The following is a 14848-nucleotide window of genomic DNA, read 5'->3' as shown; positions in this document are numbered from 1 at the left end:
CCCAGTAAAACACCACTATAGACACAGTAACCCTCCCAGTAAAACACCACTATAGACACAGTAAAACACCACTATAGACACAGTAACCCTCCCAGTAAAACACCACTATAGACCCAGTAACCCTCCCAGTAAAACATGACTATAGACACAGTAACCCTCCCAGTAAAACACGGCTATAGACACAGTAACCCTCCCAGTAAAACACCACTATAGACACAGTAACCCTCCCAGTTAAACACCACTATAGACACAGTAACCCTCCCAGTAAAACACCACTATAGACACAGTAAAACACCACTATAGACACAGTAACCCTCCCAGTTAAACACCACTATAGACACAGTAACCCTCCCAGTAAAACACCACTATAGACACAGTAAAACACCACTATAGACACAGTAACCCTCCCAGTAAAACACCACTATAGACCCAGTAACCCTCCCAGTAAAACACCACTATAGACACAGTAACCCTCCCAGTAAAACACCACTATAGACCCAGTAACCCTCCCAGTAAAACATGACTATAGACACAGTAACCCTCCCAGTAAAACACGGCTATAGACACAGTAACCCTCCCAGTAAAACACGGCTATAGACACAGTAACCCTCCCAGTAAAACACCACTATAGACACAGTAACCCTCCCAGTAAAACACCACTATAGACACAGTAACCCTCCCAGTAAAACACCACTATAGACCCAGTAACCCTCCCAGTAAAACATGACTATAGACACAGTAACCCTCCCAGTAAAACACGGCTATAGACACAGTAACCCTCCCAGTAAAACACCACTATAGACACAGTAACCCTCCCAGTAAAACACCACTATAGACACAGTAACCCTCCCAGTAAAACACCACTATAGACCCAGTAACCCTCCCAGTAAAACACCACTATAGACACAGTAACCCTCCCAGTAAAACACGGCTATAGACACAGTAAAACACCACTATAGACACAGTAACCCTCCCAGTAAAACACCACTATAGACACAGTAACCCTCCCAGTAAAACACCACTATAGACACAGTAAAACACCACTATAGACACAGTAACCCTCCCAGTAAAACACCACTATAGACCCAGTAACCCTCCCAGTAAAACACCACTATAGACACAGTAAAACACCACTATAGACACAGTAACCCTCCCAGTTAAACACCACTATAGACCCAGTAACCCTCCCAGTAAAACACCACTATAGACACAGTAAAACACCACTATAGACACAGTAACCCTCCCAGTCAAGGTGTGTGTTTGAGATTGAGTAATTGCAGTCTGACTGCACAGAATCCCTGATCTACCAATCACCTTGCATCCCCAAATAATGACTCATTTTGTGATTTAGATGAGCAATTCCACGCACCGCCCTCACTCAACCTATCCCGTGAAACACTCTTTTGGCTGACCGCAGGGTAGTCAATGTACTGTACCTGTTGATGTGGTGTGTGCTGAGCAGAGAGGGGAAGAAAGTCTGGAACTCTAGGAGGGAGTGTGAGCGGGCGGTGACCCCCAGGTGTAGCAGGGTGGGGCAGGGCGGTTCAGGTCTCCTCCATACCTGGCTAGCCTCTCTCTGGGCCCTCCGCTCTGCACGGCTGGGCCTGGTACACATACCCCCAACCACGGCACTGCTGCTACAGATAGGAGGCAGAGTCTTAAAGAGAGAGAGCGAGGGGGAGAGAGAGAGAGCGAGGGGGAGAGAGAGGTAAAACACTGAATGATATGTAAAGCAGTATCTATTCTAGATTATAAACTGGGTGGTTCGAGCCCTGAATGCTGATTGGCTGACAGCCGTGGTATATCAGACTGCATACCACGGGTATGACATTTCTTTTTTACTGCTCTAATTACGTTGGTAACCTGTTTATAACAGCAATAAGGCATCTCAGGGGGGTTGTGGTATATGGCCAATATACCACGGCTAATGGCAGTATCCAGGCACTCTGCGTTGCGTCGTGCATAAGAACAGCCCTTAGCCGTGGTATATTGGCCATATACCACACCCTGCTCGGACATTATTGCTTAAAAAATATCTAACCAGATCAGTTTGTGCTGTTTTGTCATGTCAAACTTGGCAAGACCATCAGCCATAGGAGTTGGCTATACAGCACAAATCTGATCTGGGATCAGGTTTGGCTAAATCTATAACATCCAGGTGTTTCCTGTTACCCTGACTCCAGGGTCCAGGTGTTTCCTGTTACCTTGTATTTCCTGACTCCAGGGTCCAGGTGTTTCCTGTTACCTTGTATTTCCTGACTCCAGGGTCCAGATGTTTCCTGTTACCTTGTATTTCCTGACTCCAGGGTCCAGGTGTTTCCTGTTACCCTGACTCCAGGGTCCAGGTGTTTCCTGTTACCTTGTATTTCCTGACTACAGGGTCCAGGTGTTTCCTGTTACCCTGACTACAGGGTCCAGGTGTTTCCTGTTACCTTGTATTTCCTGACTACAGGGTCCAGGTGTTTCCTGTTACCCTGACTACAGGGTCCAGGTGTTTCCTGTTACCCTGACTCCAGGGTCGAGGTGTTTCCTGTTACCTTGTATTTCCTGACTCCAGGGTCCAGGTGTTTCCTGTTACCCTGACTCCAGGGTCCAGGTGTTTCCTGTTACCTTGTATTTCCTGACTACAGGGTCCAGGTGTTTCCTGTTACCTTGTACTTCCTGACTACAGGGTCCAGGTGTTTCCTGTTACCCTGACTACAGGGTCCAGGTGTTTCCTGTTACCCTGACTCCAGGGTCCAGGTGTTTCCTGTTACCTTGTACTTCCTGACTACAGGGTCCAGGTGTTTCCTGTTACCTTGTATTTCCTGACTCCAGGGTCCAGGTGTTTCCTGTTACCTTGTATTTCCTGACTACAGGGTCCAGGTGTTTCCTGTTACCCTGACTACAGGGTCCAGGTGTTTCCTGTTACCTTGTATTTCCTGACTACAGGGTCCAGGTGTTACCTGTTACCTTGTATTTCCTGACTACAGGGTTCAGGTGTTTCCTGTTACCCTGACTACAGGGTCCAGGTGTTTCCTGTTACCCTGACTCCAGGGTCCAGGTGTTTCCTGTTACCTTGTATTTCCTGACTACAGGTCCAGGTGTTTCCTGTTACCTTGTATTTCCTGACTACAGGGTCCAGGTGTTTCCTGTTACCCTGACTACAGGGTCCAGGTGTTTCCTGTTACCTTGTATTTCCTGACTCCAGGGTCCAGGTGTTTCCTGTTACCTTGTATTTCCTGACTCCAGGGTCCAGGTGTTTCCTGTTACCCTGACTCCAGGGTCCAGGTGTTTCCTGTTACCCTGACTCCAGGGTCGAGGTGTTTCCTGTTACCTTGTATTTCCTGACTCCAGGGTCCAGGTGTTTCCTGTTACCCTGACTCCAGGGTCCAGGTGTTTCCTGTTACCTTGTATTTCCTGACTACAGGGTCCAGGTGTTTCCTGTTACCTTGTACTTCCTGACTACAGGGTCCAGGTGTTTCCTGTTACCCTGACTACAGGGTCCAGGTGTTTCCTGTTACCCTGACTCCAGGGTCCAGGTGTTTCCTGTTACCTTGTACTTCCTGACTACAGGGTCCAGGTGTTTCCTGTTACCTTGTATTTCCTGACTCCAGGGTCCAGGTGTTTCCTGTTACCTTGTATTTCCTGACTACAGGGTCCAGGTGTTTCCTGTTACCTTGTATTTCCTGACTCCAGGGTCCAGTTGTTTCCTGTTACCTTGTATTTCCTGACTCCAGGGTCCAGGTGTTTCCTGTTACCCTGACTCCAGGGTCCAGGTGTTTCCTGTTACCTTGTATTTCCTGACTACAGGGTCCAGGTGTTTCCTGTTACCTTGTATTTCCTGACTACAGGGTCCAGGTGTTTCCTGTTACCCTGACTACAGGGTCCAGGTGTTTCCTGTTACCCTGACTCCAGGGTCCAGGTGTTTCCTGTTACCTTGTATTTCCTGACTCCAGGGTCCAGGTGTTTCCTGTTACCTTGTATTTCCTGACTACAGGGTCCAGGTGTTTCCTGTTACCCTGACTACAGGGTCCAGGTGTTTCCTGTTACCTTGTATTTCCTGACTACAGGGTCCAGGTGTTTCCTGTTACCCTGACTCCAGGGTCCAGGTGTTTCCTGTTACCCTGACTCCAGGGTCCAGGTGTTTCCTGTTACCTTGTATTTCCTGACTACAGGGTCCAGGTGTTTCCTGTTACCCTGACTCCAGGGTCCAGGTGTTTCCTGTTACCTTGTATTTCCTGACTCCAGGGTCCAGGTGTTTCCTGTTACCTTGTATTTCCTGACTACAGGGTCCAGGTGTTTCCTGTTACCCTGACTACAGGGTCCAGGTGTTTCCTGTTACCCTGACTCCAGGGTCCAGGTGTTTCCTGTTACCTTGTACTTCCTGACTACAGGGTCCAGGTGTTTCCTGTTACCTTGTATTTCCTGACTCCAGGGTCCAGGTGTTTGCTGTTACCTTGTATTTCCTGACTCCAGGGTCCAGGTGTTTGCTGTTACCTTGTATTTCCTGACTACAGGGTCCAGGTGTTTCCTGTTACCCTGACTACAGGTCCAGGTGTTTCCTGTTACCTTGTATTTCCTGACTACAGGTCCAGTCTTCTGTGGGGAAGGTAGAACCTCCTGCATCAGGACAACATGAAGGTGTTAGATCACCAGTAAGTTGAACCCCGAGTGTGTGTGTGTGTGTGTGTGTGTGTGTGTGTGTGTGTGTGTGTGTGTGTGTGTGTGTGTGTGTGTGTGTGTGTGTGTGTGTGTGTGTGTGTGTGTGTGTGTGTGTGTGTGTGTGTGTGTGTGTGTGTGTGTGTGTGTGTGTGTGTGTCCTAGTATAATTCTCACCTTAGTGTTGCTCTCCTGTGTTTGACCCTGGGGGTAGCTGGTCTGACTCTGTGTATGACCCTGGGGGTAGCTGGTCTGACTCTGTGTTTGACCCTGGGGGTAGCTGGTCTGACTCTGTGTTTGACCCTGGGGGTAGCTGGTCTGAATCTGTGTTTGACCCTGGGGGTAGCTGGTCTGACTCTGTGTTTGACCCTGGGGGTAGCTGGTCTGACTCTGTGTATGACCCTGGGGGTAGCTGGTCTGACTCTGCTGCAGGTCTTTGTCAGTCAGGCTAAACTCATTCCTCTGTCTGTCTCTCTCCATCTCCCACTGCTGTAGATCCTGACGGTACTGAGACAGAGCCTCCTCCAGGGTCACCTGGTAACATAGCAACAACATCTCAGTCACACATCATATGTGATTGTTTTACCAATGCACTGACTGTCTGGAGTCTTTCTGGGTCTGCTGAGATGAAATGGACAGAATGCTATTTACACTGTTCAGGGTATTGAAACATCTATAGACAAACGGACAGAATGCTATTGACACTGTTCAGGGTATTGAAACATCTATAGACAAATGGTCGTATGAGTGACCACCGTGACAAGAGTTTGTAGGCATATAAAGAGCTGTGATGAAGGTCCTCACCTCACAGATGATGTCTAGCTGGTAGAAGCTGGGGCTGCCAGAGGCCTGGAGAGTCAGGATACAGAGAGAGCTCTCCCCTGGAGACAGAGCACCATGCTCTGGGTAGATCTGGACTGACTGCAGGGACAATAATCGCAGCAAGACACACACTTAGTATTAAACAGCATTCACTGACACAAACCCCCCAAAAAACAACTCTCCCCATTCAACAAACATCCACAGAAAGAAGCACTAATTAATGTAAGCTGCAGTGTACAGTAGGCTGCAGTATGTCCAGTAGGCTGCAGTATGTCCAGTAGGCTGCAGTATGTCCAGTAGGCTGCAGTATGTCCAGTAGGCTGCAGTATGTCCAGTAGGCTGCAGCATGTCCAGTAGGCTGCAGTATGTACAGTAGGCTGCAGTATGTCCAGTAGGCTGCAGTATGTCCAGTAGGCTGCAGTATGTACAGTATGCTGCAGTATGTCCAGTATGCTGCAGTATGTCCAGTAGGCTGCAGTATGTCCAGTAGGCTGCAGTATGTCCAGTATGCTGCAGTATGTCCAGTAGGCTGCAGTATGTCCAGTAGGCTGCAGTATGTCCAGTATGCTGCAGTATGTCCAGTAGGCTGCAGTATGTCCAGTATGCTGCAGTATGTCCAGTATGCTGCAGTATGTACAGTATGCTGCAGTATGTCCAGTACGCTGCAGTATGTACAGTATGTCCAGTACGCTGCAGTATGTCCAGTATGCTGCAGTACGTACAGTAGGCTGCAGTATGTCCAGTAGGCTGCAGTATGTCCAGTAGGCTGCAGTATGTCCAGTAGGCTGCAGTATGTCCAGTACGCTGCAGTATGTCCAGTATGCTGCAGTATGTACAGTATGCTGCAGTATGTCCAGTACGCTGCAGTATGTACAGTATGTCCAGTACGCTGCAGTATGTCCAGTATGCTGCAGTACGTACAGTAGGCTGCAGTATGTCCAGTAGGCTGCAGTATGTCCAGTAGGCTGCAGTATGTCCAGTACGCTGCAGTATGTCCAGTATGCTGCAGTATGTACAGTATGCTGCAGTATGTCCAGTACGCTGCAGTATGTACAGTATGTCCAGTACGCTGCAGTATGTCCAGTATGCTGCAGTACGTACAGTAGGCTGCAGTATGTCCAGTACGCTGCAGTATGTCCAGTATGCTGCAGTATGTCCAGTATGCTGCAGTATGTTCAGTATGCTGCAGTATGTCCAGTATGCTGCAGTATGTCCAGTATGCTGCAGTATGTCCAGTTGGCTGCAGTATGTCCAGTACGCTGCAGTATGTCCAGTACGCTGCAGTATGTCCATTACGCTGCAGTATGTACAGTAGGCTGCAGTATGTCCAGTTGGCTGCAGTATGTCCAGTTGGCTGCAGTATGTCCAGTAGGCTGCAGTATGTCCAGTTGGCTGCAGTATGTCCAGTTGGCTGCAGTATGTCCAGTAGGCTGCAGTATGTCCAGTATGCTGCAGTATGTCCAGTATGCTGCAGTATGTCCAGTAGGCTGCAGTATGTACAGTATGCTGCAGTATGTCAGTAAGCTGCAGTATGTACAGTATGCTGCAGTATGTCCAGTAAGCTGCAGTATGTCCAGTATGCTGCAGTATGTACAGTAGGCTGCAGTATGTCCAGTACGCTGCAGTATGTACAGTATGTCCAGTATGCTGCAGTATGTACAGTAGGCTGCAGTATGTCCAGTAGGCTGCAGTATGTCCAGTAGGCTGCAGTATGTCCAGTATGCTGCAGTATGTACAGTAGGCTGCAGTATGTCCAGTACGCTGCAGTATGTACAGTATGTCCAGTATGCTGCAGTATGTACAGTAGGCTGCAGTATGTCCAGTATGCTGCAGTATGTACAGTAGGCTGCAGTATGTCCAGTACGCTGCAGTATGTACAGTATGTCCAGTATGCTGCAGTATGTCCAGTATGCTGCAGTATGTACAGTAGGCTGCAGTATGTCCAGTAGGCTGCAGTATGTCCAGTACGCTGCAGTATGTCCAGTATGCTGCAGTATGTCCAGTAGGCTGCAGTATGTCCAGTATGCAACACAATCATCAATATATTTTACCCCAGTATCTGTGCGTTAGACGTCGACGATGAGTATGAGGTGTCTCCTCTCTAATGCCAAATTTGAATGTAGACCTTTTTTGGAAGAACATACCGGCTGTAATGGCACCACATGACGATAGTTGCTCAGTGACGCTTGCAGAGCTGTCTAACGGGATTTGAATTGGAGCTTCCTGGGCGATGAGTACGAGGAGACACCTCATATTCCTCGACGACATCTCTAACACACAGATCCCGGGGTAAGAGCCAAGCCCAGCTGAACAACAACGCCCATATGGTCTCCTTGAAGGAGAGATATTTTGACCTCAATGGGACAACCAGGTTAAAAAGTACATTTATCAGGCATATACAGGACTAGAATAGTTAGTGGTCATTCACACATCCTTAAAAACGTAGGTGCTGAGCTAATATACTGCATGCTAACCTGGTCAGTCAGGTTCCAGGCTAATATACTGCATGCTAACCTGGTCAGTCAGGTTCCAGGCTAATATACTGCATGCTAACCTGGTCAGTCAGGTTCCAGGCTTATATACTGCATGCTAACCTGGTTAGTCAGGTTCCAGGCTAGTATACTGCATGCTAACCTGGTCAGTCAGGTCCCACGCTAATATACTGCATGCTAACCTGGTCAGCCAGGTTCCAGGCTTATATACTGCATGCTAACCTGGTTAGTCAGGTTCCAGGCTAGTATACTGCATGCTAACCTGGTCAGTCAGGTCCCACGCTAATATACTGCATGCTAACCTGGTCAGTCAGGTTCCAGGCTTATATATATGCTAACCTGCATCCCACGCTAACCTGGTCAGTCAGGTTCCAGGCTAATATACTGCATGCTAACCTGGTCAGTCAGGTTCCAGGCTAATATACTGCATGCTAACCTGGTCAGTCAGGTTCCAGGCTAATATACTGCATGCTAACCTGGTCAGTCAGGTTCCAGGCTAATATACTGCATGCTAACCTGGTCAGTCAGGTTCCAGGCTAATATACTGCATGCTAACCTGGTTAGTCAGGTTCCAGGCTAGTATACTGCATGCTAACCTGGTCAGTCAGGTTCCAGGCTAATATACTGCATGCTAACCTGGTCAGTCAGGTTCCAGGCTTATATACTGCATGCTAACCTGGTCAGTCAGGTTCCAGTTGTAGAGGACTCTGTCACTGTGGGAGACATTCGTCAGGAACAGGACCCGTGTGGAGCGAGAGCAGACTGGGATGTCTCCAAGACACAATCTCTCCTCTGACAGGAACAGCGCCTGCAGACGAGACAGAGGGCCAGGGTTATGAGTGTAGCCTCTGTCATACTTCATCACTAAAACATTGGCCAGTAGGAGCCCCAGGACAGGTAGAGGGATACAAAAGGATCCCATGGTGGCATTAGTTACAGTGGCAAGAAAAAGTATGTGAACCCCTTTGGAAAGACCTGGATTTCTGCATAAATTGGTGATAAAATCTGATCTGATCTTCATCTAAGTCACAACAACAGACCAACACAGTCTGCTTTGACTAATAATACACAAATTATTGTATTTTTCTTGTCTATATTGAATACATCATTTAAACATTCACAGTGTAGGTTGGGAAAAGTATGTGAACCCCCGAGGCTAATGACTTCTCCAAAAGATAATTGGAGTCAGGAGTCAGCTAACCTGGACGAGATTGGAGGTGTTGGTTAGAGCTGCCGGCTGCCCTGCAATATAAAAAACACTCACAAAACTAGAGTTTGCTATTCACATGAAGCATTGACTGATGTGAACCGGGCCTCAAACAAATCAGATCTCAGAAGACCTAAGATTAAGAATTGTTGACTTGCATAGAGCTGGAAAGGGTTACAAAAGTATCTCTAAAAGCCTTGATGTTCTTCAGTCCACGGTAAGACAATGTCTATAAATGGAGAAAGTTCAGCACTGTTGCTACTCTCCCTAGGAGTTGCCATCCTGCAAAGATGACTGCAAGAGCACAGCGCAGAATGCTCAATGAGGTTAAGAAGAAACCTAGAATGTCAGCTAAAGACCTACAGAAATCTCTGGAACATGCTAACATCTCTGTTGACGAGTCTACGATACATAAAACTCTAAACAAGAATGGTGTTCATGGGAGGACACCACGGAAGAAGCCACTGCTGTCCAAAAAAACATTGCTGCATGTCTGAAGTTTACAAAAGAGCACTTGGATGTTCCACAGCGCTACTAGAAAAATATTCTGTGGACAGATGAAACTAAAGTTGAGTTGTTTGGAGGGAACACACAACACTATGTGTGGAGAAAAAAAAGGCACAGCACACCAACATCAAAACCTCATCCCAACTGTAAAGCATCTCCACCCGGCACAGCCAGAAGAGGACTGGCCCACCCCTCATAGCCTGGTTCCTCTCTAGGTTTCTAATCTCCACCCGGCACAGTCAGAAGAGGACTGGCCACCCCTCATAGCCTGGTTCCTCTCTAGGTTTCTAATCTCCACCCGGCACAGCCAGAAGAGGACTGGCCACCCCTCATAGCCTGGTTCCTCTCTAGGTTTCTAATCTCCACCCGGCACAGCCAGAAGAGGACTGGCCCACCCCTCATAGCCTGGTTCCTCTCTAGGTTTCTAATCTCCACCCGGCACAGCCAGAAGAGGACTGGCCACCCCTCATAGCCTGGTTCCTCTCTAGGTTTTGAATCTCCACCCGGCACAGCCAGAAGAGGACTGGCCACCCCTCATAGCCTGCTTCCTCTCTAGGTTTCTAATCTCCACCGGCACAGCAAGAAGAGGACTGGCCACCCCTCATAGCCTGGTTCCTCTCTAGGTTTCTAATCTCCACCCGGCACAGCAAGAAGAGGACTGGCCACCCCTCATAGCCTGGTTCCTCTCTAGGTTTCTAATCTCCACCCGGCACAGCCAGAAGAGGACTGGCCACCCCTCATAGCCTGGTTCCTCTCTAGGTTTCTAATCTCCACCGGCACAGCAAGAAGAGGACTGGCCACCCCTCATAGCCTGCTTCCTCTCTAGGTTTCTAATCTCCACCGGCACAGCAAGAAGTGGACTGGCCACCCCTCATAGCCTGGTTCCTCTCTAGGTTTCTTCCTAGGTTTTGGCCTTTCTAGGGAGTTTTTCCTAGCCACCGTGCTTCTACACCTGCATTGCTGGTGTCCGCCAATTGAAGCTCAGCAAAAGTTGGGTGATGAAACAGGACAACGACCCAAAACACAGAAGTAAATCAACAGAATGGCTTCAACAGAATAAAATATGCCTTCTGGAGTGGCCCAGTCAGAGTCCTGACCTTCTGGAGTGGCCCAGTCAGAGTCCTGACCTTCTGGAGTCAGGTCCCAGTGGCCCAGTCAGTCCTGACCTTCTGGAGTGGCCCAGTCAGAGTCCTGACCTTCTGGAGTGGCCCAGTCAGAGTCCTGACCTTCTGGAGTGGCCCAGTCAGAGTCCTGACCTTCTGGAGTGGCCCAGTCAGAGTCCTGACCTTCTGGAGTGGCCCAGTCAGAGTCCTGACCTTCTGTCCTCAGAGTCCTGACCTCAACCCCACTGAGATGCTGTGGCATGACCTCAAGAGAACGTTTCACACCAGACATCCCAAGAATATTGCTGAACTGAAACAGTTTTGTAAAGAGGAACGGTCCAAAATTACTCCTGACCGTTGTGCAGGTCTGATCCACAACTACAGAAAACGTTTGGTTGAGGTTATTGCTGCCAAAGGAGGGTCAACCTGTTATTAAATCCAAGGGTTCACATACTTTCTCCCACCCTGCACTGTGAATGTTTACACGGTGTGTTCAATTTTTTTTTTTTTTTTTCACCTTTATTTAACCAGGTAGGTCTAGTTGAGAACAGGTTCTCATTTGCAACTGCGATCTGGCCAAGATAAAGCATAGCAGTGTGAACAGACAACACAGAGTTACGACTTGATTAGTGTAGTGTCAACAACGCACCCACTGCCAGCTAGCCTACTTCAGCAGTACTATATCATTTTAATCATTTTAGTCAATAAGATTCTTGCTACGTAAGCTTAACTTTCTGAACATTCGAGACGTGTAGTCCACTTGTCATTCCAATCTCCTTTGCATTAGCGTAGCCTCTTCTGTAGCCTGTCAACTATGTGTCTGTCTATCCCTGTTCTCTCCTCTCTGCACAGACCATACAAACGCTCCACACCGCGTGGCCGCGGCCACCCTAATCTGGTGGTCCCAGCGGGCACGACCCACGTGGAGTTCCAGGTCTCCGGTAGCCTCTGGAACTGCCGATCTGCGGCCAACAAGGCAGAGTTCATCTCAGCCTATGCCTCCCTCCAGTCCCTCGACTTCTTGGCACTGACGGAAACATGGATCACCACAGACAACACTGCTACTCCTACTGCTCTCTCTTCGTCCGCCCACGTGTTCTCGCACACACTGAGAGCTTCTGGTCAGCGGGGTGGTGGCACCGGGATCCTCATCTCTCCCAAGTGGTCATTCTCTCTTTCTCCCCTTACCCATCTGTCTATCGCCTCCTTTGAATTCCATGCTGTCACAGTTACCAGCCCTTTCAAGCTTAACATCCTTATCATTTATCGCCCTCCAGGTTCCCTCGGAGAGTTCATCAATGAGCTTGATGCCTTGATAAGCTCCTTTCCTGAGGACGGCTCACCTCTCACAGTTCTGGGCGACTTTAACCTCCCCACGTCTACCTTTGACTCATTCCTCTCTGCCTCCTTCTTTCCACTCCTCTCCTCTTTTGACCTCACCCTATCACCTTCCCCCCTACTCACAAGGCAGGCAATACGCTCGACCTCATCTTTACTAGATGCTGTTCTTCCACTAACCTCATTGCAACTCCCCTCCAAGTCTCCGACCACTACCTTGTATCCTTTTCCCTCTCGCTCTCATCCAACACCTCCCACACTGCCCCTACTCGGATGGTATCGCGCCGTCCCAACCTTCGCTCTCTCTCCACCGCTACTCTCTCCTCTTCCATCCTATCATCTCTTCCCTCTGCTCAAACCTTCTCCAACCTATCTCCGGATTCTGCCTCCTCAACCCTCCTCTCCTCCCTCTCTGCATCCTTTGACTCTCTATGTCCCCTATCCTCCAGGCCGGCTCGGTCCTCCCCTCCCGCTCCGTGGCTCGATGACTCATTGCGAGCTCACAGAACAGGGCTCTGGGCAGCCGAGCGGAAATGGAGGAATACTCGCCTCCCTGCGGACCTGGCATCCTTTCACTCCCTCCTCTCTACATTTTCCTCCTCTGTCTCTGCTGCTAAAGCCACTTTCTACCACGCTAAATTCCAAGCATCTGCCTCTAACCCTAGGAAGCTCTTTGCCACCTTCTCCTCCCTCCTGAATCCTCCTCCCCCCCCTCCCTCTCTGCAGATGACTTCGTCAACCATTTTGAAAAGAAGGTCGACGACATCCGATCCTCGTTTGCTAAGTCAAACGACACCGCTGGTTCTGCTCACACTGCCCTACCCTGTCCTCTGACCTCTTTCTCCCCTCTCTCTCCAGATGAAATCTCGCATCTTGTGACGGCCGGCCAACCAACAACCTGCCCGCTTGACCCTATCCCCTCCTCTCTCCTCCAGACCATTTCCGGAGACCTTCTCCCTTACCTCACCTCGCTCATCAACTCATCCCTGACCGCTGGCTACGTCCCTTCCGTCTTCAAGAGAGCGAGAGTTGCACCCCTTCTGAAAAAACCTACACTCGATCCCTCCGATGTCAACAATTACAGACCAGTATCCCTTCTTTCCTTTCTCTCCAAAACTCTTGAACGTGCCGTCCTTGGCCAGCTCTCCCGCTATCTCTCTCTGAATGACCTTCTTGATCCAAATCAGTCAGGTTTCAAGACTAGTCATTCAACTGAGACTGCTCTCCTCTGTATCACGGAGGTGCTCCGCACTGCTAAAGCTAACTCTCTCTCCTCTGCTCTCATCCTTCTAGATCTATCGGCTGCCTTCGATACTGTGAACCATCAGATCCTCCTCTCCACCCTCTCCGAGTTGGGCATCTCCCGGCGCGGCCCACGCTTGGATTGCGTCCTACCTGACAGGTCGCTCCTACCAGGTGGCGTGGCGAGAATCTGTCTCCTCACCACGCGCTCTCACCACTGGTGTCCCCCAGGGCTCTGTTCTAGGCCCTCTCCTATTCTCGCTATACACCAAGTCACTTGGCTCGGTCATAACCTCACATGGTCTCTCCTATCATTGCTATGCAGACGACACACAATTAATCTTCTCCTTTCCCCCTTCTGATGACCAGGTGGCGAATCGCATCTCTGCATGTCTGGCAGACATATCAGTGTGGATGACAGATCACCACCTCAAGCTGAACCTCGGCAAGACGGAGCTGCTCTTCCTCCCGGGGAAGGACTGCCCGTTCCATGATCTCGCCATCACGGTTGACAACTCCATTGTGTCCTCCTCCCAGAGCGCTAAGAACCTTGGCGTGATCCTGGACAACACCCTGTCGTTCTCAACCAACATCAAGGCGGTGGCCCGTTCCTGTAGGTTCATGCTCTACAACATCCGCAGAGTACGACCCTGCCTCACACAGGAAGCGGCGCAGGTCCTAATCCAGGCACTTGTCATCTCCCGTCTGGATTACTGCAACTCGCTGTTGGCTGGGCTCCCTGCCTGTGCCATTAAACCCCTTCAACTCATCCAGAACGCCGCAACCCGTCTGGTGTTCAACCTTCCCAAGTTCTCTCACGTCACCCCGCTCCTCCGTTCTCTCCACTGGCTTCCAGTTGAAGCTTGCATCCGCTACAAGACCATGGTGCTTGACTACGGAGCTGTGAGGGGAACGGCACCTCAGTACGTCCAGGCTCTGATCAGGCCCTACACCCAAACAAGGGCACTGCGTTCATCCACCTCTGGCCTGCTCGCCTCCCTACCACTGAGGAAGTACAGCTCCCGCTCAGCCCAGTCAAAACTGTTCGCTGCTCTGGCCCCCCAATGGTGGAACAAACTCCCTCACGACGCCAGGACAGCGGAGTCAATCACCACCTTCCGGAGACACCTGAAACCCCACCTCTTTAAGGAATACCTAGGATAGGATAAGTAATCCCTCTCACCCCCCCCTTTAAGATTTAGATGCACTATTGTAAAGTGACTGTTCCACTGGATGTCATAAGGTGAATGCACCAATTTGTAAGTCGCTCTGGATAAGAGCGTCTGCTAAATGACTTAAATGTAAATGTAATGTTACACATGGAGTAAACAATTAACAAGTCAATAACACAGAGAAAAAAAGGGGAGTCTATATACAATGTGTGCAAAAGGCATGAGGAGGTAGGCGAATAATTACAATATTGCAGATTAACACTGGAGTGATAAATGATCATGTACAGGTAGAGATATTGGTGTGCAAAAGAGCAGAAAAGTAAA

At 49.4% G+C, this 14848-nt stretch overlaps 1 protein-coding gene across 1 annotated transcript in view; it reads right to left on the bottom strand.

Annotated features, from left to right (window-relative positions):
* Positions 1-14848, bottom strand: part of cfap65 (cilia and flagella associated protein 65) — a 77273-nt gene that overhangs the window by 14232 nt on the left and 48193 nt on the right. The window contains exons 24-28 of the mRNA XM_046293552.1: positions 8632-8763; positions 5446-5562; positions 4819-5175; positions 4552-4602; positions 1437-1657 (exon numbers count right to left, since the gene is read on the bottom strand). Of these exons, the coding sequence (XP_046149508.1) occupies positions 1437-1657; positions 4552-4602; positions 4819-5175; positions 5446-5562; positions 8632-8763 (878 nt within the window). The remainder of the gene's footprint in view (positions 1-1436; positions 1658-4551; positions 4603-4818; positions 5176-5445; positions 5563-8631; positions 8764-14848) is intronic.

The sequence above is a fragment of the Oncorhynchus gorbuscha genome, linkage group LG01 (genome assembly GCF_021184085.1).
Source record: "Oncorhynchus gorbuscha isolate QuinsamMale2020 ecotype Even-year linkage group LG01, OgorEven_v1.0, whole genome shotgun sequence".
NCBI lineage: Eukaryota > Metazoa > Chordata > Actinopteri > Salmoniformes > Salmonidae > Oncorhynchus > Oncorhynchus gorbuscha.
The sequence above is the reverse complement of the archived record's forward strand: the minus strand, read 5'-3'. Positions and strand labels throughout refer to the sequence as shown.